This window comes from Halichoerus grypus, chromosome 5 (assembly GCF_964656455.1).
Source record: "Halichoerus grypus chromosome 5, mHalGry1.hap1.1, whole genome shotgun sequence".
NCBI lineage: Eukaryota > Metazoa > Chordata > Mammalia > Carnivora > Phocidae > Halichoerus > Halichoerus grypus.
This window is the reverse complement of record NC_135716.1, coordinates 90,714,305-90,738,746: the sequence shown is the minus strand read 5'-3', so window position 1 is coordinate 90,738,746 and position 24,442 is coordinate 90,714,305. Positions and strand designations below refer to the sequence as shown.

At 46.1% G+C, this 24,442-nt stretch overlaps 1 protein-coding gene and 1 long non-coding RNA gene across 6 annotated transcripts in view; one reads left to right on the top strand and one right to left on the bottom strand.

The window, feature by feature from the left end:
• Positions 1-1,675: 1,675 nt before the first annotated feature.
• TRIM45 (tripartite motif containing 45) lies at positions 1,676-10,777 on the bottom strand. Of its 5 annotated transcripts, none has more exons than XR_004910506.2 (7): positions 9,932-10,775; positions 7,321-8,054; positions 5,897-6,026; positions 5,179-5,293; positions 3,431-3,557; positions 1,912-2,228; positions 1,676-1,818 (listed from the first exon to the last, which is right to left on the bottom strand). XR_004910506.2 is itself a non-coding variant. In XM_036071029.2 (7 exons), exons 1-6 carry the CDS (start codon positions 10,417-10,419, stop codon positions 2,080-2,082), a joined length of 1,743 nt encoding a protein of 580 aa, XP_035926922.1. In that variant the 5' UTR covers positions 10,420-10,775; the 3' UTR covers positions 1,676-1,818; positions 2,069-2,079. The 5 variants fall into 5 exon arrangements, 4 of the variants coding, with proteins under 4 accessions (XP_035926922.1, XP_077928685.1, XP_035926924.1 ...); XM_036071029.2 differs by having other exon boundaries at positions 2,069-2,228; XM_078072559.1 differs by lacking the exon at positions 1,676-1,818 and having other exon boundaries at positions 1,946-2,228; positions 3,443-3,557; positions 9,932-10,777.
• Positions 10,778-11,237: 460 nt separating this feature from the next.
• Positions 11,238-24,442, top strand: part of LOC118522166 (uncharacterized) — a 28,389-nt gene continuing 15,184 nt past the window's right edge. Inside the window, exons 1-3 of the long non-coding RNA XR_013447951.1 lie at positions 11,238-12,083; positions 18,360-18,494; positions 20,180-20,252. This is a non-coding gene — a long non-coding RNA (uncharacterized LOC118522166). The remainder of the gene's footprint in view (positions 12,084-18,359; positions 18,495-20,179; positions 20,253-24,442) is intronic.

The following is a 24,442-nucleotide window of genomic DNA, read 5'->3' as shown; positions in this document are numbered from 1 at the left end:
TAGTGGTCGTAGATTTAAAGTGAGGCTAAGTCTTCGTGCTCTTGTGTTTTTCTCCAGGATCATCCAGTCGGGTTAGATGGAGAGATGGATCCAACTGGGGGTTTTTTCAAGAATGACAGGGAGACCACATGCAAGAGAGTGATTATAATGATGGTCTGTAGAATCTAAGCTGAGAGAGAATGAAGGAAAGCACATGCGGGCATGAGGGGAACCACGAGAAGGTGGGGGAATCACTGCATTGTGGGTTCCAGGAAGAGAGTCGGGTTATTATCATGGGTGAGCTGGAGAGATGGGAGCTTGTGGTCATGGGATGCTTGAAATGGAAAGGATGCAGAGGGTACAACTGGAATCTAGCCAGCTCTAGGGGATGACTGACTGTAGGCTAAGGTAGGGGAAAAGGAGCAGAGAATTGGTCACGGAATTAAGAAGCCTATGTGGATACTGAATTACTCTGAGACCAAGAGGCATGGTTCTGCCGTGGCAGCAAGCTCAGGCTAAAATCCTCAAGGAATGCAGGAGAATGATGTGGGGCTGTGTGGATGGCTGAACCATGGGGGGTGGGCAGCAAGTTGTAGAGAGGCATGAGCCTCAAGGCTGGCCATTTTCTGAAAAAAGAGAGAGAATGGTCCGGAACAGGGTTTCTCAACAGCGGCACGGTGAGTATTTTGGACTGGGTAATTCCCTGTTGCAGAAGGCTGTCCTGAGCTGGGCAGCATTCCAGACTTCTACCAACAGATGTAGCACCAGCCTCCAGCTGTACAAGGAAAAATGTCTCTAAGACTTGACTAAATGTCCCTGGTGGGGAAAGACCGCTCCTGACTGAGAAATGCTGATCCTAAAGCAGCAGTGATGAGCTCACAGGACACCTACCTGACTTGGGGCCCAGCGGTTATAAGGAGTGAGGAAGAGCAAGTAGCTAACACTTTGCGAGGCTCGCAGAGCCATCACTGTCTTCTGGGAAGATCAGATTTGGGTTAGAGAGCACCGAAGGGAATCTTCCCAGAAAAGGGTGGGAATACAGTGAGTATCTTAGGATTTACGGCAATGATGTAGCTCACATCTATCAGCCCTAAGGAGGAAAGAAATGTATCCCATGATGACCCGACAGTCCATGTTTCGTCTGCTTACTTCACTTCCTTTGCCTGACCCAATTCACTGCTCAAATGAGTCACCTGCTTCTTAATGGCTCTTGCAATGCAGATTTCAGTAATGATAGCTAATACACACTGAAATCAGTAGTCCCAGAAGAACACACCAACTCTATACAGGGACGCCCTCGGCAGGGATGTGGCACCAGCGCTGCGTGCTGCCTCTTCCCAGAGTTCCTTTCAGCCTCTGACAGCTAAGCAGGCACACTAGGACTCAGAGCTTCTACTGAACTTTCTAGCTTTACAGACAGAAGGGAAGACTGCTCTCTAAATGACAGAGGGTTGGGAGATGTGAGGAGGATGAAAGTATCTAGAGTGCCTGGCAAGAGTAGACCTGTAACAAATTTCTGAGGTGGTATTTCAACACTGTTCCCCTTTATTTACTTACTACTTGTATGCCCTTGACCAAAGAGTAATCTAGGCTGGTGAGTAGGAGATGAACGTGGCCTAGGGGTGAAGCCGGGGACCTCCACCAAAACAGCAAGATCCCATTATAATCCATTTAAGGTGTGCTAGCAAAAAGTAGATATGATGAAAAGCAGTTTTTAATTCTTTGAGGGAAACAGCAAACCTGTGGCTTAGGGAGAAATAAACGAGTTATATATCCAGAAGTCAGGAACTGAACTCTCCCCGTGATCACTAAGTTCCAACAGCGTAGACTGCTCCATTCCTGTACAAGAAAAGGGAGCCTCAGTGTAGAATGAACCCTGCCAACCATCATGAAGAGAAACGTGGTCTCTGGTGCTCAATCGTCCATACATACCATCAGTGAGTGACTCACAAGAAAGGACTGGAAATTGAGAGTATAAGATAAGGCACTTTGTTTTTAATTCTATCCGTTTCTTCAGAATTAATCAAGGTCTGGGGTCCTCTGGTAATTGGAAGTTGAACTGGCTGCAGCTAACGGGCTGGCCACGTACCCAGGAAGGCATCAGAGTGCCACGGTCCTGAGGAGACTCCTTGGTGCGTTCTGCCCACCTGTCCACGTGCATTCCGACTTCTCGGCAAACTTCCCACAGCATGACCAGTGCGGGCGACCCGGGTGGCCTTTGTGTCCGTGGCCGCAGCCTAGGTACCCACCTGTGTGGTACCGAGAGGAGACAGAAGACAACCATTAAGAGTGAAGTCCAGCAGTTTACCGTGGAAACTAACGTTTCTGGCACATTTAGACTCATGGATGTAAAAACGTGATAAAAACCCAGAGAGAGAAACAAGCTATCTGGTGCCTCTGTAGGAGGAGGACCCCCAAGGACTGAAGACAGCAAATCAATTAAGATTCGCTGAAGTTCTAAGAAGAGTGTTGTTTTAACATTCTGCTAACTCAAGGAGATGAACTGTTTTGAGTTTTAACTGAAAAAGAATTGAAATAAAAGAGAAGGGTAGAGTGGCTGAAATAAAGAAGGTAGTTCCTAAAGTGTTTATGCAAAAGGGTGCACGAGCCTTTTTTTTTTTTTTTAAAGATTTTATTTATTTGACAGAGAGACACAGAGAGAGCAGGAACACAAGCAGGGAGAGTGGGAGAGGGAGAAGCAGGCTCCCCGCGGAGCAGGGAGCCCGATGCGGGAATCGATCCCAGGACCCTGGGACCATGACCTGAGCTGAAGGCAGATGCTTAACGACTGAGCCACCCAGGCGCCCCATGCACGAGCCTATCTTAAGGCTCACCATCAGAGTAGGAACACAATAGAATACTTTTTAAAAAATAATTAGAGGAGCGCCTGGGTGGCTCAGTTGGTTAAGCGTCCGACTCTTGATCTCAGCTCAGGTCTTGATCTCAGGGTTGTGAGTTCAAGCCCCACGTTGGGCTCTACGCTTGGAGTGGAGCCTACTTAAAAAAAGAAAAAATTAGATCTCCTGCCTGAGTCGACCCTCCTTCCCCCAAAAAGAGCCAGACCTGGTCAACTGATTTAATCATCCACTTCCCCATCCCTGACTTGCTTGGAATTTCTTTAAGGTTTTAACAGGAACAGAGTGGGTTTGGATTTTTTTTTACACTGCCAGGCTGGTGGAAAGGGTACAGATGGACATCGAGCATCCCGGGGAGAAGCACAGGGCTCATAAGATTGGTGAACTGGATCAGAACTGAGAGAACTCAGAACTTTTAAGCTTACTATCTCACTTTTCAGAACAAAAAAGCTTTAAAGTGAAACTTTTAGAACGGTGGTGTACTGATATGCACGGATTATATTCCCAGAGAGAAAGCCTAAGTCTGAATCTCCTGAACCTAGCGGCTGTGCGGTAGGTGAGCCCCACTGCTGGGAGACTTGCGAGTGTGCCCGCACCTGGCATGGTACCTCCGCAAGCACAGCGGGCAGTCTTCTGGCCTCCGCTGGAGCAGAACGTGCAGCAGTGAAACACGCCCGCGTGTGGCCGATGCCTTTTCCTCACGGTCACGGTGAATGGCGAGCCCTTCAGTGTTCAGACCAAGAGCAAAGAACAGCACCTTATGAGTCAACAGGGACGTGCTGAGCATCCCATGGGCTTAAACGCAGGCACAGGGCCTGGCCCCGGAGAGACGAGGACAGCAGAGGGAAACGGACGAGGGGACAGTGACACTGGGTGCTCAGCTGTGTGGCGCCAGACACAGATGCGTGAGAGTCAAGGAATCTGTGCGGCCCCTCTAGCACGGAGCCCGCCTGATACACGAATAAACCCAAGCTGCGTTTCGTGTCACTGGTGTCTCCATCTTCTCCGTTCTGGAAGAGTCTCAGGGCTCGTTAGTACAGTGCCGCAACCACAAGACTAGGCCGTCCCGTGATCCCTTCTCCAATGTCTCAGTCACGCACCTCCTTCCCTCACACGCTGAGTCTCGCTCCCCTCCTCCCACCCTTCCATCCTGGATGTTTCTGTTTCCCCATCCACTTAGTCTCGGCCCGTGAGGATACAGGCAGAAAGGTGAAGAGCGTGTGGTTGATAATCCTCAAATTCGAAACTGTCCCACCTGCCCCTCTCCTTCCAGGACAACTTCCGTTCTCCACTTCCTGTCCTATGTTAGATAGTCAGCATCTAATAAGTGTAGCTTATGGGCCTGTCCCTGACTGAGAAGCACACAGTCTGCAGGAGCACAAAACAGAGAGTCTGGCACCTTAAAAGCCTTTCACGTGTTCGATCTCTCCTCCTTTCAAGAGTTTACGGTCCATTTTAAAAACAACTTGGAGTTCAAAGAAATGGGTTCAAGTTCTGGTTTTGCTCTACAGGGACTGTGTACCTCAGCACGTTTGTTTCTCAGTCCAATTGCGCGATGATCCCTAGGCCCGAATGGCCTGGAAGAAAGGCCTAAGAATGTATGCAGAGGGACGCAGCCCACTCCGGCCAATGTAATTAGGCAGTAAGTGGAGTTGAACAGGAGTCTTCCTTCCTGCACACATCACAAGCCTGACACATCATGACACTATGGTACTTTATCATCCCTGTCAGTGTTGCTTTCTGGTTGGGGAAAATCTGTGACTACTCGAGATTCCGTCGGACCTGCTGAGTATTGCCCGATTTTAAAAATATACGCAATCTCTAGACCAGTCTTGTCTGGGGGGGGGGCGTGCAGTAACCCTGGTAAGAGCTAAGCACATATGGAAACAGGCGAAAGAGTTATGAGGACAGATGGTCAGGTAGATAGATGACTGGTCAGTTGAGGGGAAGAGGGCATAACTCTCCCAAATTGTGTTCCAGTAAGTTCCGGTCTGTCTGGTCACAGTCTGAACAATCCCGAGCTAGAGGATATTGCTTGAATGTGTATGCTTGTCCCCTGGCGGAATGCCCCCTGGGATAAAGGTACCTTTCCCAAATTAAGAATTCCCTGAAGGGGAGAATGATAAAATACAAGCCAACAGCCAGGAGGAGGAATAGGCACAGAGTTATGGTCACCAGCAAAATCTGGCTCATTTCTCAAGTGAGGAGAAGGAAGAAAGAGGATCCTATTCAATCCCTCCATACAGCTGATCCCACGAGACATGTCTCCACATCCTGAGATGGTAGAAGCCAGAGGAAGCAGGGAGAGAGAAGGCCAGGGAGGACAGGCAAAGGTCCTACTCACCCGCACATGCTGCTCTCTGACGCAGACCAACACGGTGTAGACACCAGGCTCCTTGGGGGTGTAGGAGACGCAGTACGTCCCATCCTTGTTATCTTGCACCAGCGCTCTGACTGGACTGAATGCAGATGGGGTTCAGAAAATCACTCACAGGCCTGCTGGGGCCGCCCACCACTTGAGGTGTGAACCCTACACCATTCCACCCAACATTCACTTGAAATTGTCCCCCAAGCAGGACGCTCCTTCCATTGGTCTCGGAAATTAGTTTTACAACAGAAGGGAAGCAACGTAAATGCCGATTTAATCTGGTGTACAGAGGAATTCCTTGAAAGAGTTACTGTGTCCTCTTTGATGGGCTTGCTGTACCCTCTTGCTCTCCTTCCTCCTCTGATTTCAGAGGCACATGAATATATTCCCAGCCCAGTGGAGTAGCAAAGTGGGGCTGAATTTTGAGAAGGGGCCCATGTGGTCTAACATAGAGTATTTTTCAGACAAGCTGAGGGGCGGAGCAGACCTTTGGGAGAGAATGGAGTATTGGCATAAAACCCGCGCAAGAAAACACATCTGCTCCAGCTGGTCGTATCACATTTTTTAATAGCAGCTGGGGGGCGGGGGTTAGGATGTAACTACTCCAGGTACACCTCCCCAACTGCAAAGGGGCCTCAAGTGCCCAGTTTTGTCACTGCTTATTGCCCTTGACACCTGGCTGTGTAATACACACCTGTCTTTCTTATCTTTAGGGATGACCGCGACTCGCACGCTGTCTCCTCCCCGGCCCATGCTCTCTCCTGCCGCATCCTTACACAGCAGGGTGAAAGAGGCTGTCTGTTTCTCCCGGGCTCGGTGGAGATCTGCGGAAGATAAACACTCAGTCCTCACCTCAAAGGCCAGCCAGGGTGACTGCATCCCCAGATCAGACACCATCTTGCTGCTTCTCTTTAGAGCAAAAGGTCATGCTTCCCGTTTACCGTAATTGCCCTGCTCCCTTTCTCTTCTCTTCCTGCTCTGGCCCCCAGAGCATACCTCCTGGGAGTCCCTCCTGGCGAGCCTGGCTGTCTCTCAGCCAGTTGCTGCCTTGGATCACACAGGATCCTGAACCTTAACTGCAGCCCTAAAGGGAGCTCTGAAAATACTCAGGATAGACCTACATATTCAGAGCAGAAAACCTCTAGACCCTGTGAGGGAAGCTCATAAGCCCCAAACTACCCTCTCTGAGATGCAGATCATGCTGGAATGGGCAGGGGGTCCAGCTGATCAGACCAGACCCTTCAGCACTTGAGCCAAGCTGCTAGGGAAATATTCAGTAGGTGCAGCCTCTGGGCCAGCAGATGCAACGGGGCTTCTTAACTTGGGGCTCATGAACTACCATGTGGTCTCTGGAGAGGCTTATGAGGGGTCCAAGAATCTCCAGAAGTGCGGTGCCCAAATTAGTGGATGTTCTTGGGGAGGGATCATTCTCAAAGGGGTCTCTGACCTCCAAACGGCTGAGAACGCCCGTGCCGGAGTCAGGCTGCATCTACGATACAGTCTGCCCATCAGGACTGATCTCGGATGTATCTCTGTTCCAATAACTGCCTCCTTTAGGAAGAGAAGGGCCAAAGGAAATTGTTTCTCCCCCGACCGAATGAAATGCCTACTATAATCTTTTAAATGTCAAGATGTGGCTTACATAAACCAAGAAGGGCACAGAAGAAAGGACGCTCTAACCTTGTCTTCCTCACTCCTCTGAAACTCTCTTCGGGATGATCCGAGCCCACTGGGGCCCTGCCACGCTCCTCTACGGGCGGGCAGGATTTCACCCCGGCCCATCCTGGGATCATCTTCAGGCACTGTCTCTGTTCTATCATCTGATAGAAACAGCATGCTCCTTTGAGGTCCTTGCTAGTTACTACTTTGCTCAACTGGAAAAGGGTCAAGCCTCACCCGTGTATGAGTACTAACCGTACCCTGGCCAGAATGAAACAGAAAGAAAGGGCGAGGGAGGGGTCACCGTCCTTCAGATCAGTATGGCTCTCTCCCTTGGTAAACTGGTCAGGAGGAAACTCTTCCTAGCTGGATGAAGGCCCCAGCTAAAAAAGCCACACCTCTTTAAACACCACGTCCCCGTCCACTGCCCTCTCAAGGCCAGCAGGAAATGCCTCCTACCTTCTCCTTGAAGGACACATTTGGCTGGATCGACCTCTTTGGTATGGATGGCCCCATAAACTTCATAGCCACGGCACCGGCCTGCTTTCTGCTGAGGAGAGAAGCATATCTTATCGTTTACTCCAGGATGGACACTATATTCGACTTTGTTCAGCTTTGTGAGCCGTTCTACTACCACCCCCTTGGTGATGAGGATCTCCAGGTCCGAGCCACGGGTCAGCAGGTGCTCTGTGAACTCCACACCAGTCCGCACGTCAGCTAGCAGCTGCTCCAGCTGGGCCTTCTGCAGCTGCAGGGAGTTTTCCTTCTGGACCCGTATGTCTTCCAGCTGCTTCAGCAGCTTGTCCCGGTGCTCCTCAATGGCCTTGATGTAGCCCTCAGAGAATGTTCGCACATCGGCGGCCACAGCCCCCACCTGCTCCTGGAGGGCACTGTTCATCCCTTTGATCTGTGCGAGGGCTTCCTCCAACACCTCCACGTGGGGCTGGGTGCCTTTGAGGAGCTCCCGCACCGCGTCCCCATGCTTGTGGATAACATTGCTCGTGAAGTCACAGGGATGCTCCCGGTGCTCCCCCACCACGCAGTCCCGACACACGGGCCGGTCGCAGAGCTCACAGAACAGCCTCAGGTCCTCTGCAGGGTGCGCAGGACACAGAATGGGCTTCCCGATCCTGCTGCAGCCTTTTAAGTCTTTTAGGTCCACCATCGTATGGTAAGTTGTCTTCTTCTGCCGCCTGGGGACAGAGTCAGGGACAGGAAATTAGGGGACGATTCGGTTGGGAAATGATCTGACAGTTTTCACAGCATCACTCGGGAAGTCAAAGAGATCTGAGTTCAGCCCCTTGCTCTGACCTCTTAACTATGCGATCCTCTCGGATTCCAGTTCCTTCTCATCTGTATGGGGAGGGAATAACACCTACTCGAAAAGGCTACTACCTTGAATAAAAGGATAGTAGACTACGGCTCTCTGGCCTGGGACGGGACTTTGCCAAAGGTTGCAACATTAAGGCTACGGCCTGGAACCTTCTCTGAAGCATCAGTTTGGCAAGTTGAGACAAGAGCCACGGCCTACTCCTTCAGCAAGCTAGAGGTGAGAGCATGGTGGGAATCCAGCACCAAGAGACAGAAACTGTGCCACGTGGCACAGCGATAAACCCCCGGCAATGAAAAAGTGTCCAGCTGGCCCCGACAGAGAGTCTCCGTCCACTTTCACTTGAGATTTTAGTAAAGCATTTCCTTTGACCAGAGATTACATCACCCAAAGCAGCAAGCTAGAATTTTCCCCAAGAGTCATTGGCATTATTAGAAAGACTGAAATCAATGGTCAGTAGGATCACAGCTCTCTGTTAATTCCCCTTTTCTGTAGCCCTCTAGAGATTCAGGGGACTCCCCAGGAAACCCAGTGACTGTTGAGAGATCCCCCGGTAGCAGGAGACCACCTCGGAGCTGGCATGTCTATTCCGGCACCAGAAGAATGGCTGTAGAGAAAACAGGGTCAGCTGATTAGCTGGCAGCAAGGTAGTCATAACTACAAGTTAAAAATAGGAAGACTGAAGACAAACTTGTTCTGTTGGTGAGACCAGAAACCAAATGGAGGACAGAATTTAAAAACTATTTTAAGCTAAATCCAAAATCTTGGCTATTTTAAATTCGGATGTCCTGGAATGGGGGAGGGGGCGGAGAAGGGACAAAGAGTGATTCATGTGACCTGCTATTCACCAAATGCCATAAAAGACATAAATCTGCACCCCAACAAGCACCTACTGGCCCACCTCACCAAGCTCCAGAGTCACTCTAGGGTACAAGGCTAAGGCTGCAGTGGGGCCCCGCCAAACAGCACCTTATACTGGGAAGGCAGCATGGATTACTAGAAAGAGCACAGAATGCAGTCAGAAGACCTGGATTTAAAACTGGGTTCTGGGGGCGCCTGGGTGGCTCAGTCATTAAGCGTCTGCCTTCAGCTCAGGTCATGATCCCGGGGTCCTGGGATCGAGCCCCATATCAGGCTCCCTGCTCAGCGGGAAGCCTGCTTCTCCCTCTTCCTCTCCCCCTGCTTGTGTTCCCTCTCTCGCTGTGTCTCTCTCTGTCAAATAAATAAATAAAAACAAAACCAAACCTGGGTTCTGTCATACACTACATACCAGCTGTGGAACCTTGGCAAATCACATTTTGCTGAGCTTCAGTTTCCTCAAATAATAAACGGGAGTGAAAACAGTGCTTGCTTTTCTGTAAGAGCTGCAAGGCATCAAATGCGATCAAGGCCAGGGGCTATGCTATTATATTCATTCTTCTCTGTTTATCCAGCACCCACTACAATTATTCACCATACAAAGGACTGATGATCCAAGGAAACAGTGAGTGTGCTTTGCAAACTGAAAAGGGCTACGCAAACCTTTGCTTCTATTATTACTAGGGGTATTATGTAAGGCTGCAGGAGTTAACTACCACTCTGGAGTATTTATCACAGCGTATACTGCTCTTTGGCCTTACAGGGCATCTGAGAGAGCTTTCCTTCCCATCTGCTCACCCAGGGATTTCTGGCTTGACACCTCTTTGTATTCTGCTCCTAAGCTGCAAGGAGGAGGTTGGGGGTGGGGGAGCCCGACTTTACCTATGCGCCTGGCAGCAGAAGTGACAGAGATTGGCTTTGCAGGTCTGACATCTCTTCTCCACTTCTCTGTCGCTGCACAGGTCACACACCAGGCCCTGGCCTTCCCCTTGAAGACTCTCCAGCATCACATCATTCATGGCCAGGTGGTCTATGGTTAAAGCCTTCACTCCACCCATGGGCAGGTCCACCTGAGCATCACATACCGGACAGAGGATGCCGATCTGCGGCTGCAGACTGGGAGGCTTGAGTTCCTGGAATATTGACCCCTCAGAGCTTGTGTCAGAGTCTCCCCCTCTGATGTCCACTACTGAGAAGGGTTCCAGCTGCTCCAGACACGTGGTGCAAACTGTGTGCAAACAAGGCAAGAGCCTGGGGGCTTTGAAAAGCCCCATGCACAAAGGGCAGTGAGTCTTGCCTGAGTTCCCAAGCGCAGTCCCACTGGGGAGTTTGCCCACGAAGCCCAGCAGCGGCTTCCTCTTTTCTGACATATTCCCCACGTTTGTGCCCAGTATCACAAAAGGCGGTGGGCAGCTCTATAATGAAGTAGTAGGTGATTAAGCCCACCCAAAGAGAAAGTTTGCAGAATTTGAGCAGAGACCATGGGGACTCTCTCTTCGGCAATTCAAAGGGCAAAATGGTAGAAGAGGAGCCGTCAAAGGAACCATCCACAGATCTACTTAGGAGGGCCCCCTCCTTTCCATGGCATCCCATACCAGACGCGCCCACGCCCTCCTGTGCCCCCCAACTCCTCCTCCCCGGAAGCGCTGCCAGGTCTAAGTCTTGAGCTGGTCCTGCCGCCGCCAACTCCCAGACCCCTGCACCTCTCACTCCTTCCACTACCACCCCCCTCCCGCCGCCCGCCCCACTGGCCCCGGCCCGACACGCGACAAGCGCCACCCCCGCCCCCGCGTGATGAGGTGGGGGGGGGGGCCTCTTGCTCCTTCCCCCGACCCGGCCGTGCGCGGACCGCACACGGCCGGCAAAGAAGCTGTGCGTCCCGCCGGCTCCTGGCTGACCACCGCTTCCCCAACACCGCGGCCCACGGTGCCCGAAGGCTCTGGCCCCTCCTCGCACCAATCCCAGTCCGAGTCTACTCAGGGGAGTCCAATCACCGTCCGAGAAGGGCGGCCCTCGCCGCTGGGGGCCCCGCCTCCCACCAGAGTGACACCACCAGTATCCAATAAGGTTTGGAAATTCCACATCTTCGCCGGTCCACTCCGACGGGGGGGGAGGGACCAAACTAACGGCTAGGAATTGGGGGGGTAGTCGGGCGGCCGGAGGGCTCGGGCCGAGGGGAGGAAGAGAGCGAGGCTGGGAGTGAGCGGCATAGTATAGCCAGCGTCACCCTTTTACGGGGACTGTCTCTCTATCGCTGTAGCGACCAGAGAAGCCAGAGGACCCCTTAAAAAGCCGCGCTGATACGCCCCGGGGACGACCTCCTTTGGGCCCTCGGATTGGGCCCACGAACCCAGACTGGGCTTTCCCATTGGTGGGTGGCGCTGTCAGTGGGCCCCGAGCTCCGCGCACAGCTTGCTGGGAGTTGTAGGACGAGGCGTCTTCCTCGTCCGGGAGGCTTCGGACGTGACAACAGACGACGTTTCTGCTCAGCCGGTGGGAGCCCGCGAGTTCCCCTCTGGGCCTCCCCAGCTTATTTTAGTTCAGGAATCCGTCAGGCCTAGCCACGGGCTACGAGAGCTTCGTTTCCCGGGACTAAGGGCTCTGAGGCCCTGGTTCCGGGGACCCGTCTGGTTGACCGTTGAACCGAGGCCTGGCCGTTGGGGAGCTCGGCTCGCGGTTCGCCGGGGCTGGAGAAGCCGTTGTTTCCCTTCGGGGCCAGGGGCGCGGAAGACCTGAGGGCTTAAGGATTTGTCACCCAGAATTCTACAGTTGTGTATACCAGAAACGGAGCACGTTTGTCCCGCCGTTTTGATCATGGGGGAGGGCCCGTGACTGGTCACAGTGGGAGTGAGGATGTCAAAGAGGGATGAACCCTTTGTGGGCTCACAAACTGATCGGGAAGATGAACGCGTCAGGCAGCCTTGACAGTTTTTTTGTCTCCAAGTACCCTTACCTGGAGTCTCCTGATTCGGCCCTGTGGGGGCTTTGCCGCACCTGGGATCTGGGACCGATAACTCCACAGTTTCCAGAAATGGTAACACTCTAGCTCCTTACCCTCCGCTGTTCCTATGATTTCTGGTCGCTTAAGCCTGTCAAGTGTGCCTGATTCTCTCACTGCTGGTGTTATCACCTTCCCTACTTGATGCAGCTCTTTCATTGATGTCTCCATTACTCATCTCATGCCATAGGCACAATGCCTGGAGCCTAAGCTTCCAAAAATAGGGAAATCTGAAACACCAAACAAAATAAAACTTGTGAATAAAATATGAAAACTATAAAAATTTTTAGAAATTGAAGTGTTTGGCCATTTCCAAAATATAACATGTTAATGAGTCAAATGCCACTTTTTAAAATTTATTTTTAAGATTTATTTATGAGAGAGAGCGAGCGAGCATGCACGAGCAAAGCGGGGGGAGGGGCAGAGGGAAAGGGAGAGAGAGAATCCTCAAGCAGACCCCCTGCCAAGCACCGAGCCCAACGTGGGGCTCGATCCCAGGACCCCGAGATCACGACCCCAGCCAAAGTCAAGAGTTGGTCGCCCAACTGACTGAGCCACCCAGGCATCCCCAAAGGCCACTTTTATACAAAATTACATGTGATTTCCAAAAATAAATATGCCTACAAAGGTCTTAAAATAGTCCTCACCTAGATTTCTTCAGCTTCTCCTCCTTTTCCTCACCTGCTCTGACTCAGAATCTGCTTGTTACACTCTGGTGTGCTGGAGTAAGTCGCAAAAACTGTGCAGACTTGTGTTTGCTATATATTCTTGCTCTGAACTTCACCTGATGCTTGGTGATGCTTTGCTTCATCTCTTACTCATGCTCTGTCACATTTCCCATGGTAGGTGTTAGAAGTTCCTCTTGTTTAAGAAGTGCTTTATAAGTGACATGTGCATTATTTCACTTAATCTTTTAACAACTCTATGAGGAAAACGGAGTCTCAGAGAGATCTGGTGGGCAGCCCAAGGTAACACCTCTGAGACTTGAACTCCTGTCTTATGATGCCGTGTTTAGGATTCGACCCCAACCTCCCTTTCCGTTCTTAGCTTCTTAAGCATCTAATCACTTATATACTCAGCAGGTAACTGCCTTTAATTGAGTGAGAAAAGCAAGGCTATCTGGAGAACTCCCTCACTTTCTACTTAAAAATCTATGGTTTATCAGGGTGCCTGGGTGGCTCAGTGGGTTAAGCATCTGACTCTTGATTTTGGCTCAGGTCATGATCTCAGGGTTGTGAGATCAAGTCTGGCTGTCGGGGATCTCCCTCTACCCCTCCCCTTCTACCCTTCCCCCCAAATCTATGGTTTGTCACACCTCCTCTCATACCCATCCTGACTGCCTTTCTTCTGTTCCTCAACACCTTTGCTCTTTATTCCAACCTCTCCTGGCACTTCAAAACCTTGCTGCTCCTACATTTTCAATCACTCCTCTACCAGCATGTTCTTTCTGTTCAGAGTTATGATCAAGCCCTAAAGGGGGAAGCAAATCCTCCCTTGACTGAGCTGGCTTTCCACTTACTGACTTTCGTGACTCTCACCCCTACATTTCTCAAAAGAGTAGTCCCACTTTCTGTGTTTGTCACCATCATCACCCATTTTTTTCCTCCCTCACATAAACTAACTTCCAACTCTTCTTTCTATTGAAGCTTTTCTCTTGTAGATTGCCAGTGACCAAGTCACTGGCCTTTTCTCAATATACAGTCTGTTTAGTATTCACTATTGTTACCTACTTCCTCATCCTTCAGACTTGCTTCCTACTTGACTTCTGAAATGCTCTACTCTCCTGGCCTTCTGATCTCTTGGGCTGCTTCTCACACTCTCCTTCCTCACTGGTTCCCCTTCATCCTCTTTATACCCTACTTTTTCTCTCTACATGCCCTCTTACGCAGATGATTCCCAGATCCACACTTTCTGCCCTGAGCTTTGGTCACAACTCTCAATTCTAAATCTGCACCCAAATGTGTCCCTATCATCTTTAGGCCCACCTACCTTAAACTTCACTGAACTTTTTTGCTCACTAAACTGTGCTCTCTGAATTTTTCTATTTTATTCTCTCAAGGATATCATTATCCCCCCTTCTCTCCAGCTTGAAACCTTATAGTGCTCCTGGCTTCCTTTCTCTTTTTCCATATCCAGGCAGGTACCAATCTTTTTCCATCCCCACTGCCGACATCTTACTGCATAGAATTTTAGGATGGTACAGGACTCTGACCTGTAGTATTACACCCTCACCTCAGATATTGTAATAGTCTCTGAATTATCCCTGCCGTCACATTTTTTTTCAATCAATCCTACAATTTCCCCCAAATTAATTGGGAAAACATGGTACAAGGCAGGCTTCATTCTAAAAGTTTCAGTAGCTCCCTATCGCCATAGGATAAAATCTGGATTCCCTAATACATTCAAACACTGGCCTTCTGGTTATCCCCTAAGCATTGCCAAACACACTTCTTTTTTTTTTGCCAGTTTTGTCTGCAGAATCCTTCCACCTTTATTATTTAAACCTACCCTTCCTTTGATGTCAGGCCTGCTTTACATTACCTCCTTAAAACTCCCTGTTACTTCAGGGTTCCAGATTTGAACTCCAGGAGCTCTTTTCCTATAATTTTCTCTTTTCAGTTTGTGTTATATTGTGGTGTTAAGTGTTTCTATTTAGTTTGTATGTGTGTATATGTATATACGGGGCATGTTTATATGTATACACTACACACACAAACACGCTGTCTCTGTATGAAGATGAGAAACTCTTAGCAACTAACCTAGTGCCTAATCAGTAGACCTGTAATAAAGGCTTGTTACTGATGAGGCAGGGAATGATGATCGCCAATAAAGGAGAATAAACAGGACTACATGCAGCCAAGAGTTTTGTGGGTCACGCAGACCATAGGTGATAACGGGGTGAAGTCACAGGAGATCATTAGTTAGGGATTCTCCTTTCCCAGGATCAGTTCAGTGTTTTGTTCCATGCTCACATATTGCTTCATCTTTTTGGGGACCCCAGGCAGCAAATAGTATAGAGAAGTACAGAAGTCACAGGATCAGAGGAATGGGACTGATGAAAGTGATCAGGCCCATCAAGGTGTCTAAAGAGTTTCAGCCCACCCTTGTAGCCCAAGATAGAGAAAATACCAAAGGCAGGAAGGACGGGAGGGCAGGATGACCAGGAAGAAATCAGGCAGGTCTTGATTGGACATAGTGATCGACTAGCCCCACCAGAGACTGAGTACATAGAAAGTGAACCAGAGAGCTATGTCAGACTTACCTTTTACCACTGCACATTTTTCTCACTCACCCTCCCTCTTGCTTCCTTACTTTAAAGGAAAGAGAATCCTATCTCCTAGGTTCTGTGCTCTGAAGACCAGCGTCATCTGCCTCCTCCCTCTCCTCTGTCTTCATCCTTTGCTTTCTGCTGGATTTTTCTTTCAATTCATACTCATACTTAAGTCCCCTACCCTATGCCCCTCTCTAGCTCCGGATTTCCCTTGGCCTCTTAAAAAGAATAGTCTACATTTGCTGCTCTAATTCTTCTTGCATTTTACTCCTAAACACTCGGATCTGGCTTTTGCGGTCACCACTCCTCTGAAAATTGCTTTTTCCAAAGTCCCTGATAACGTCCTACTTGTTAAATCCAGTGGATACTTTTCAGTTGTTATCGAACAGAATTTGCTATAGTATTATTTTGTTTTCAGTAAGTTCTGTGATCACTGTGGGGCTGGAATTCACAACCTGGAGATCAAGAGTCACACCAAGTGGCTCTACCAACTGAACCAGCCAGTCAGCCCTGCTTGTGACATTGACAAGTTTCTTCTCAAAACTCTCTCCTCCCTTGGTTGCCATAACACTATTCTTGAATTTCCCTCTACTTCCTGCCCCTCTAACCACTCCTTTTCTTTCTCCCTGCAGAGCATGACTTCTCCCACCCAGCTCTTAAACATTGGTATTTCCCAGGGTCCTCAGCCCTATTTAAAAAAAACCTTCATCTTCCCTTGATTGTTGTGAGATTTGGAGGTGATGTTTCGAGAGCATTAGCTCGTATTTGATATGGGGGGCTCTTTTTACTGTTATCATTATTATCCACACCATATCTCTGAATTTACTCCTTCCCATCCATCCCCACTATTCCTGCTTTCAAGTCAAGTTCAAGTCCTTATTATACTTTGTTTGGATTACTAACTGGTGTCCCTGTTTCCAGTCCATTCTCTATAATCCTGTCAGAGATCTTTCTGAAACTCCAATTTGATCATGATTTTCAGTGGCTCTTCCAAGACCTTCATTTATTCGTCAACTATTCTTTAAGCACCTGGAATGTGTTTTCCCAGAATGTCTTCGTGGCTTGCTCCCCGCCTAGAATAGTGATGAAGGCAGGGGCTTTTGACTGTGTGCCAGGATATATCATTGTGTAGAACAAGCAAAAGTCCCTCCTTTCATGGAAGCTATCTTCTAGTAGGGGCTTCCCTTAGCTCTACCTCTGCCAGCCTAGGTAACCTCATTTCTTCTACTGCCCCACCCAGACTTTTTTTTTTTTTAAAGCACCTGATTCCTAAAAGAGTCTTTAGTGCCATCTAGTGGAAGTAGCTACAATAAAATGCTATACTAAGAAAGCTTGGACTGCACACTTCTATTTTGCTTCTTTTGAACTGAGATGGACAAAAGAAAACTTGGTTGCATTGCATTATGGCAGCTTTGCATTATATCTAGAAATTCACTGTACCTTTTGTTACTTGTATTCTAATTGTGAGATCTAACAAGTATAAGTAGTTCCTTAGAACTGATATTTTATGTTAAGTGGGCAACTCTTCAACCTTGAGAAGGTGTAGGATGAAATGGCTAGAATGATCTGAGCCTTGGAGCTCTCCTTGTGTAACTTCTTTCAGGTCAGACTGGAACTAAATGAGACATAAGTTCCATTATTACTTAACTACCCACCCTTTCAGAAAGAATTCTCCACAGTCTTCTTTAAGATCTTCTGGCCCTTCTCACTTGACCACTAGTTGTCTGACCAGATACTCTGCCCTGACCCTGAACATTCCAGAGTTGATATAGTCAGAAAGCTGCACCCAATCTTAATTGGTTTGGCATAAATATAAACTATTCTTAGACTGTACTTTATTACACACTTTATTCATCTTTTTCTGTGAATTCCTTTTTTATGTTTATCAAATAATAAAGCTCATTATTAACCTTTTTTAAAATAAATGCTTCATGAAGCGCCTGATACATTAACGTATTTACTAAAAAATTAATGTGGATAAATTCTTCGTGATTACATTATCTTTTATATAAATTTATCTTCCACATAAAATATACATAAACTGGGTAATAATATAAAGAAAATGGCACATTTAGAGATTGGATTTTGTACTGCATATGGTGATAATTCTTGTGATTAAAATTAGAGCAGCCCTTGTGGCGTGCTCATACTGGTGTATTAGAGAACAGATATTAAAAGGCATGTTTTAGGGGCGCCTGGGTGGCTCAGTCGGTTAAGCGTCTGCCTTCGGCTCAGGTCATGATCCCAGGGTCCTGGGATCGAGTCCCGCATCGGGCTCCCTGCTCAGTGGGGAGTCTGCTTCTCCCTCTGCCTGCTCTGCCTGCTCTGCCTGCCACCCCCCCCCCCGCTTGTGCTCTCTCTCTGACAAATAAATAAATAAAATCTTAAAAAATAAAGAAATAAAAGGCATGTTTTAAATGAATAAACAAACAAAAAGCAGAATCACACCTGTACACACAGAGAACAGACTGGTGATTGCCAGAAGGGTGGGGGGTGGGGGATAGACAAAATGGGTGAAGGGGAGTGGGAGATACAGGCTTCCAGTCATGGAGGGAATAAGTCACAGAATAAAAGGCACAGCATGAGGAATGTAGTCAGTGATATTGTAATAGTGTTGTATGGTGACAGATGGGAGCTACACTTGTAGTGAGCACAGCTTAATGGTTAAACTTGTCAAATGGCTATGTTGTACCCGAAACTAACATAACATTGTGTCAACGACACTCAAAAAAATTTTAAAAAAAACACCGGGGCTTCTGGGTGGCTCAGTTGGTTAAGCGTCTGCCTTCAGCTCAGGTTGTGATCCCAGGGTCCTGGGATCAAACCCCATGGTGGGCTCCCTGCTCAGTGGGGAGCCTGTTTCTCCTTCTGCCCTCCCTCCCCCACTTGTGCTTGCTTGCTCACTTGCTCTCGTGTTCTCTCTCTTGAATAAATGAAATCTTAAAAAAATAAATTTTAAAAAGTTAATAAAAAAGAAAAAAGACATGTTTTACACTCTATAATATTGCATTATAATTTAACTTATGCTATTTTTTCCTTAGGCTTCTTTTGTTATTTTTATTTAATGAACGTGCCAGCTTGCAAGATTAATCATGGAAATTTTGATTTAGAAGAGACCCTTTGTCTGGAATACATTTGCCCCCAGATATCTTCTTGGCTTGTTTCCTATCAGAATGGTAAGTCTTTGAAGGCAAGGACTATTATCTATTGTATTCTCTGTGTATTCATGGTATCTAGATGCATGCCTGGCCCGAAGTTGGAGCCCAATAAATATTTATTAGATGGATATATGAGAAAATTGAGGCACAGCTAAGTAAAGACATGGCCTGAAGTCACATGGAGTTTCTGGAAGAACTGGGGCATGAATCCATGTCTTCTGACTGCTATTCTTGTTGAATGGTTCAGTGTAACACCTGGTCTCTAATCAGTACAGCTTTTAGTCCAGGCACCTGAGTCCCCTGCTCTGGGCTCTTTGGTTTGGAAGGACCTACTCAGGCCCCTCTCCAGTCACATCCCTACCCAGGGGACAAGGAATACTAAGTACATTATCCCAGTCCACCCCCTCCACTTTGGCCTTAGAAGTGGTTAAAGGGCAGCTGTTGGGGGTGGTGGAGCTTGATGGAGTTTGTTGGGGTGTCCTGTATTGGGTGGAAAGAGAAAAACAATATGGGCAAATGACTCTTTTTCTCCTTTTGCTCATGGCCCCTCAGATGTTAGGGGTGGACCTATCTCCATAGTAAATCTAGTTCTCCCTATGTATTAAATGTTGTTTAAACCGACAATCAACACCTACATTGTGCCAGACACTGTGCTGGGTATTTTCAAATGTATTTTCTCATTTAAATGTTATTCTTACTCAATAAGGCTCAGAAGTAACTTGCTTAAGGACCCACAACTAATCAGGTGCAGAGCTCAATGCATAACCAGTTTCTTCAGGAAGTATAAAGTGCTTTACACTTAACAAAACACTAATGTGTGTGTATGTGTGTGTATATATATGTGTATATATAGATTTTTTTATTGAGAAAATAATGTTTGATAAAAACATGTGACTAATTTAAAAGAATGTAAGTAAATAGTAAACCTCCTGTGCCACACCCTGAATCAGAAATGACCAGTTAACAGTTTTTTTTGTTAAAGATACCCACGTATTTTAAAACTTATTACGAGCAAGTTTGAACTTTTTTATTTGGAAAACTTGAGATATAAGCTATACACAGTGGAGAGAGTATAATGAACCTCCCAAGTATCTCTCATTCAGTGTCATTTTTATTTCAACTTTTACTTTTATTATCATTTTTATTTGTTGGAGTATTTTCAATCAAATCCTAGATATCATGTCATTTTATTAAATTTAATATATTAAGATTATATATATTATTAATATATTAAGATTATAGGGGCGCCTGGATGGATCAGTCGTTAAGTGTCTGCCTTCGGCTCAGGTCATGATCCCGGGGTCCTGGGATCGAGCCCCGCATCAGGCTCCCTGCTCAGCGGGAAGCCTGCTTCTCCCTCTCCCACTCCCCCTGCTTGTGTTCCCTCTCTCGCTGTGTCTCTCTCTGTCCTATAACTAAATAAATAAAATCTTTAAAAAATATATATATATATTAAGATTATATTAAGATACCTATTTGAAAATGTTTAGCTATAATGAAAATATTTTGACTTTTCATGTGGAAGTCTTAATTTTAAAAATACCATACACAGTTAAATACCAGTTTTATTTGTTTTATTTTAAAATTCCCTCCTTCCTTTTAAAAAGGACTCAGGTGGGAGCTGGGCATTTAATAATGATTTCTGTGACTATAAATATGTATATGTATGCAGCCTGTGTTATATCACACTGTTTTTTTCTCAGGATTCTGTGGGACTGTGCGGGCCACTTTCTGTTTTTTGTCTTTTCCCGTCTTTTGGAGGAGCTGTTCAAAATGGTAAGCAAATAAATGCCTTTTTGTCTCACTTCTCTGAGTGATAGAACCTGAAAATGATGAATATAAAAGGGCAGACTATGATTTAATGTAGTGCCTTTCTAACTGAAATGACAGCTAACTTTTCTGAGTTGAAGTGCACCCACATCTTGGTAATAGCATTTAGAGCATGAGTAGATTATAATATATCATGGTTTATAGAGAAGTCTATACATTAGTTCCAGGAATGTGGCTAGGAAATATAAATAAATAATGTTCCTAGTTGCATAGAAATATATATAATCCCCACCAACTGAGGCAAAGCCAAGTTATTTATTTCTATATTGACAACAACTCTTTTTTTCTTAAGTACTTATTTTCTAGGTAGTATTTAAATCTGCACTGCATTTTAATAAATTCTTTTTTTTTTTTGCACAGTGTGCAGGACCTGAAAGCTTTTTCTCTTTTTATTAATGAGGAGTACATAGTGTTTTCAGGAAACTCTGGTGTGATAAATCCCTTATATTCTTCAGTATTCAGTGCCTCTCTTTTAGACAGAGTCCCATCAGGAAAATCTCTGGAGTGAGACTATCTGGAGGGCTAGACTGGGGAAAGGGCTTGCTCCTAAATGTTTATATGAGAGGAGCTGAGAGGCCACAATCGGCAATCAGGGTGGAAAGAGGATTCAGAGGCTTGATTGGAAGCTGTATTTGCATAGCAAATGTAAACATCATGTGAGTTTCCAGTGTGGCTCGGTGCTGCCACTGCTCTAGACTTGAGCTGTCCAACATGTGGCTTTTGAGCGCTTGAAATGTGGTTAATCCAAATTAGAAATGGTGTAAGTGTAAAATACATGCGGGTTTTAAAAGATTTGTAATACAAAAAGGAAGGTAAAATATCTCATTAATAATGTTTTATATTGATTGCGTGTTGAAAATGATACATATTATAAATACATATTTTAAAATACAGACTTTATTTTTTAGAGTAGTTTTAGATTCACATCAAAATTGAGCAGAAGGACACCTGGGTGGCTCAGTCAGTTAAGCATCTACCTTCAGCTCAGGTCATGATCCCAGGGTCCTGGAATCGAGCCCCACATCCAGCTCCTTGCTCAGCGGGGAGCCTGCTTCTCCCTCTGCCTGCCGCTCCCCCTGCTTGTGCTCGCTCTCTCCCTCTTTCTCTCTGACAAATAAGTAAATAAAGTCTTAAAAAAAAGAATAAACCTCTAGAAAAACAATAATCTAAAACTTAAAAAAAATTTCATTATTAAAAAAAAACCTGAGCAGAAAGTGCAGAGAGTTCTCATATGTCCCCTCTCCTCACACATGCACAGCCTCCCTACCATCAACATCCTGCACCGGGGAGTTACATTTGGTATAACTGAACCAAAATTTTTTTTTTTTTTTTAAAGATTTTATTTATTTATTTGAGACAGAGAGAATGAGAGAGAGAGAGAGAGCACATGAGGGGGGGGAGGGTCAGAGGGAGAAGCAGGCTCCCTGCCGAGCAGGGAGCCCGATGCGGGACTCGATCCAGGGACTCCAGGATCATGACCTGAGCCGAAGGCAGTCGCTTAACCAACTGAGCCACCCAGGCGCCCTAACTGAACCAATATTGATACGTCATTATCACCCAAGTCCATAGTTTTCATTAAGGGTCACTCTTGGTGTTGTACATTCTATAGGTTTTGACAAATGTATAATGACACGTATCCATCATTATAGTATCACACAGAGTAGTTTCACTGTCCTAAAAATCCCCGGTGCTTTACTTACTCACCTCTTCCTCTCCTCAAACTCCTGGCAACCCCTGATCTTTTTATTGTCTATCATCTTGTCCTTTCCAGAATGTCATATCGCTGGAATCATACAGTATGTAGCCTTTTCAGATTGGCTTCTTTCACTTAGTAATAGACATTTAAGATTCCTTCACATTTTTTCATGGTTCAATAGCTTATTTCTTTTTTGCACTGGATGCTATTCCAATATGTGAATCTACTACAGTTTATTTATCTAAAAGTGATAATATTTTAATAAAATTCTATTAAATAAAATCTATTATTAAAATTATTTTTACTCATTCCTTTTTACTTTTGTAATGTGGCTTCTAAAATAAAATTGTATACACTGCTTACATTAAATTTCTACAGAACAGCGCTGCTGTAGACCTTGGTAAAATGATGTTGTTGGTAGTTTATCTTCAAAACAACCTTCTCATTCCAACACCTGCCTAAGTTTTGCTGCCTCCTATAAAGAGCATTCTCCTTCTCTAGGACTTGTCTGCTTTGGGTTGGTTCCTCTCTGTTGCCCCCAAGCTACTTGAGATTGCTGTGGTCCTCCCCTACTTTTCCCAAAAGAGACTTACGGTATTCATTTTGTCAGGAAGGTGACAGTTGGCGAATTAAGTCCTTTATCACTGCACTAGGTTTGCTGGAGCATATTAAATATGGTGTCTATGGCCAAGTGGCTTATAATAAAAAGTTTTTTGTAGAAGATCTGACACAAAGCCTTAGGAATTAACTTATTTTTTGTTAGAAATTTTTGAATTTATCTTACTTTACTTTATATAAGTGACTAATACATTAATATTGTTTATAAAAACTAGTTGGGGGGCGCCTGGGTGGCTCAGTCGTTAAGCGTCTGCCTTCAGCTCGGGTCATGATCCCAGGGTCCTGGGATCGAGCCCCGCATCGGGCTCCCTGCTCGGCGGGGGGCCTGCTTCTCCCTCTCCCACTCCCCCTGCTTGTGTTCCCTCTCTCGCTGTGTCTCTCTCTGTCAAATAAATAAATAAAATCTTTAAAAAAAAATAAATAAATAAAAACTAGTTGGAATGGGAGTTCATTCTATTATAATCTGATTTATTCCTCTTTATGTTAGATCAGTTTATCTCATGCATTCTCAGTGGGAGTGATATTGCCCACAAGTGGGCAAAAATTGGTTCTCGGAGTACGAAAATATCTTACTCCTTTTTGTTTTTTTTAAAGATTTATTTATTTATCTTAGAGAGAGTGGGGGAGGGGTGGGACAGGGGCACAGGGAGAAAGAGAAGCTCAAGCAGACTCACCATTGAGCACAGAGCCCAACGCAGGGCTTGATCTCGAGACTCTGAGATCATGACCTGAGCCAAAACCAAGACACTTGCCAGATACTTAACCAACTGAGCCACCTAAGTGCCCCCCAAATTTTACTCTTTTAAGTATAAAGCATATATATTACTTATACATAATATGTATAATACATATGTATATAACACACACACACACATTATAAAGCCAAATATACAGTATATCTGCATATTAAAGTTTCCCGAAGAGGCAATTAGAAAAAAAAGTCTGAAAGTGTTCCTTAGGAGCTTGGTTATGAAACACACTGAGAAATACTGGTTTATCTGGACAAGAAATTCCTGCAGCTTTAGAGAGAGCCTAAAAGTAACATAGACCAGAAAGGAACAGAGACAACATACAGTAACAGTCACCTCACATTACAGCAGAATGTTTTTATGACCAGTTAATCTTCAAAGTTTCCCAAGTAGGGAGAGGAGGAAAAAATAGAGGGAAGCTGTAGAAAGATTTACATTTACAGATTGGGGGAGAGGGAGCATCAGAAGAGTGTTAGAAATCTCTACCATCAGTTGATCACCAATTATTAATATTTTACCTCATTCATTCATTCATTCATTCATCCTATCTCTTCCTCTCCCCACCAACCCTCCCCACCACTCCCTGGATTATTTAGGTCAAAGTATATAGGTATTCATTACACTATTTTTTCAAGTGTTTTCTAGGTGTGAACATTTTCAAAATAAAAGTAGGGGTAAAATGCCATCTTTCTCTTTATCTACTCCTATACCCTGATTCTACATTGGGGCCCTGTTGAACTATAATTTCTTGGTGACATGTTTTCTGTCACCTTTAATCTTGTGCATATATTGCTCCCTCTGTCTGGACATATTGTGCGGCCTCCTTTTCTTCCTTTATACCCAGCGTTTGCCTGGATAACTCCCAGAAGTCTTTTCAGGTTTTACTTCCTCCAGGAAGCCTTTCGTGACCACCCAGCCCCACTTAAGTCTAGGTTAACAGTCCTGCATATATTCCCTTTATTGTGATTGTCCTTATTATTGCCCTTGTCATATAATATTATACTTGCACATTGAACTTGTCTGTCCTCACTGGATTGTGAGTTCCATAAAGGCAAGGATTACGGCTTCTTTTA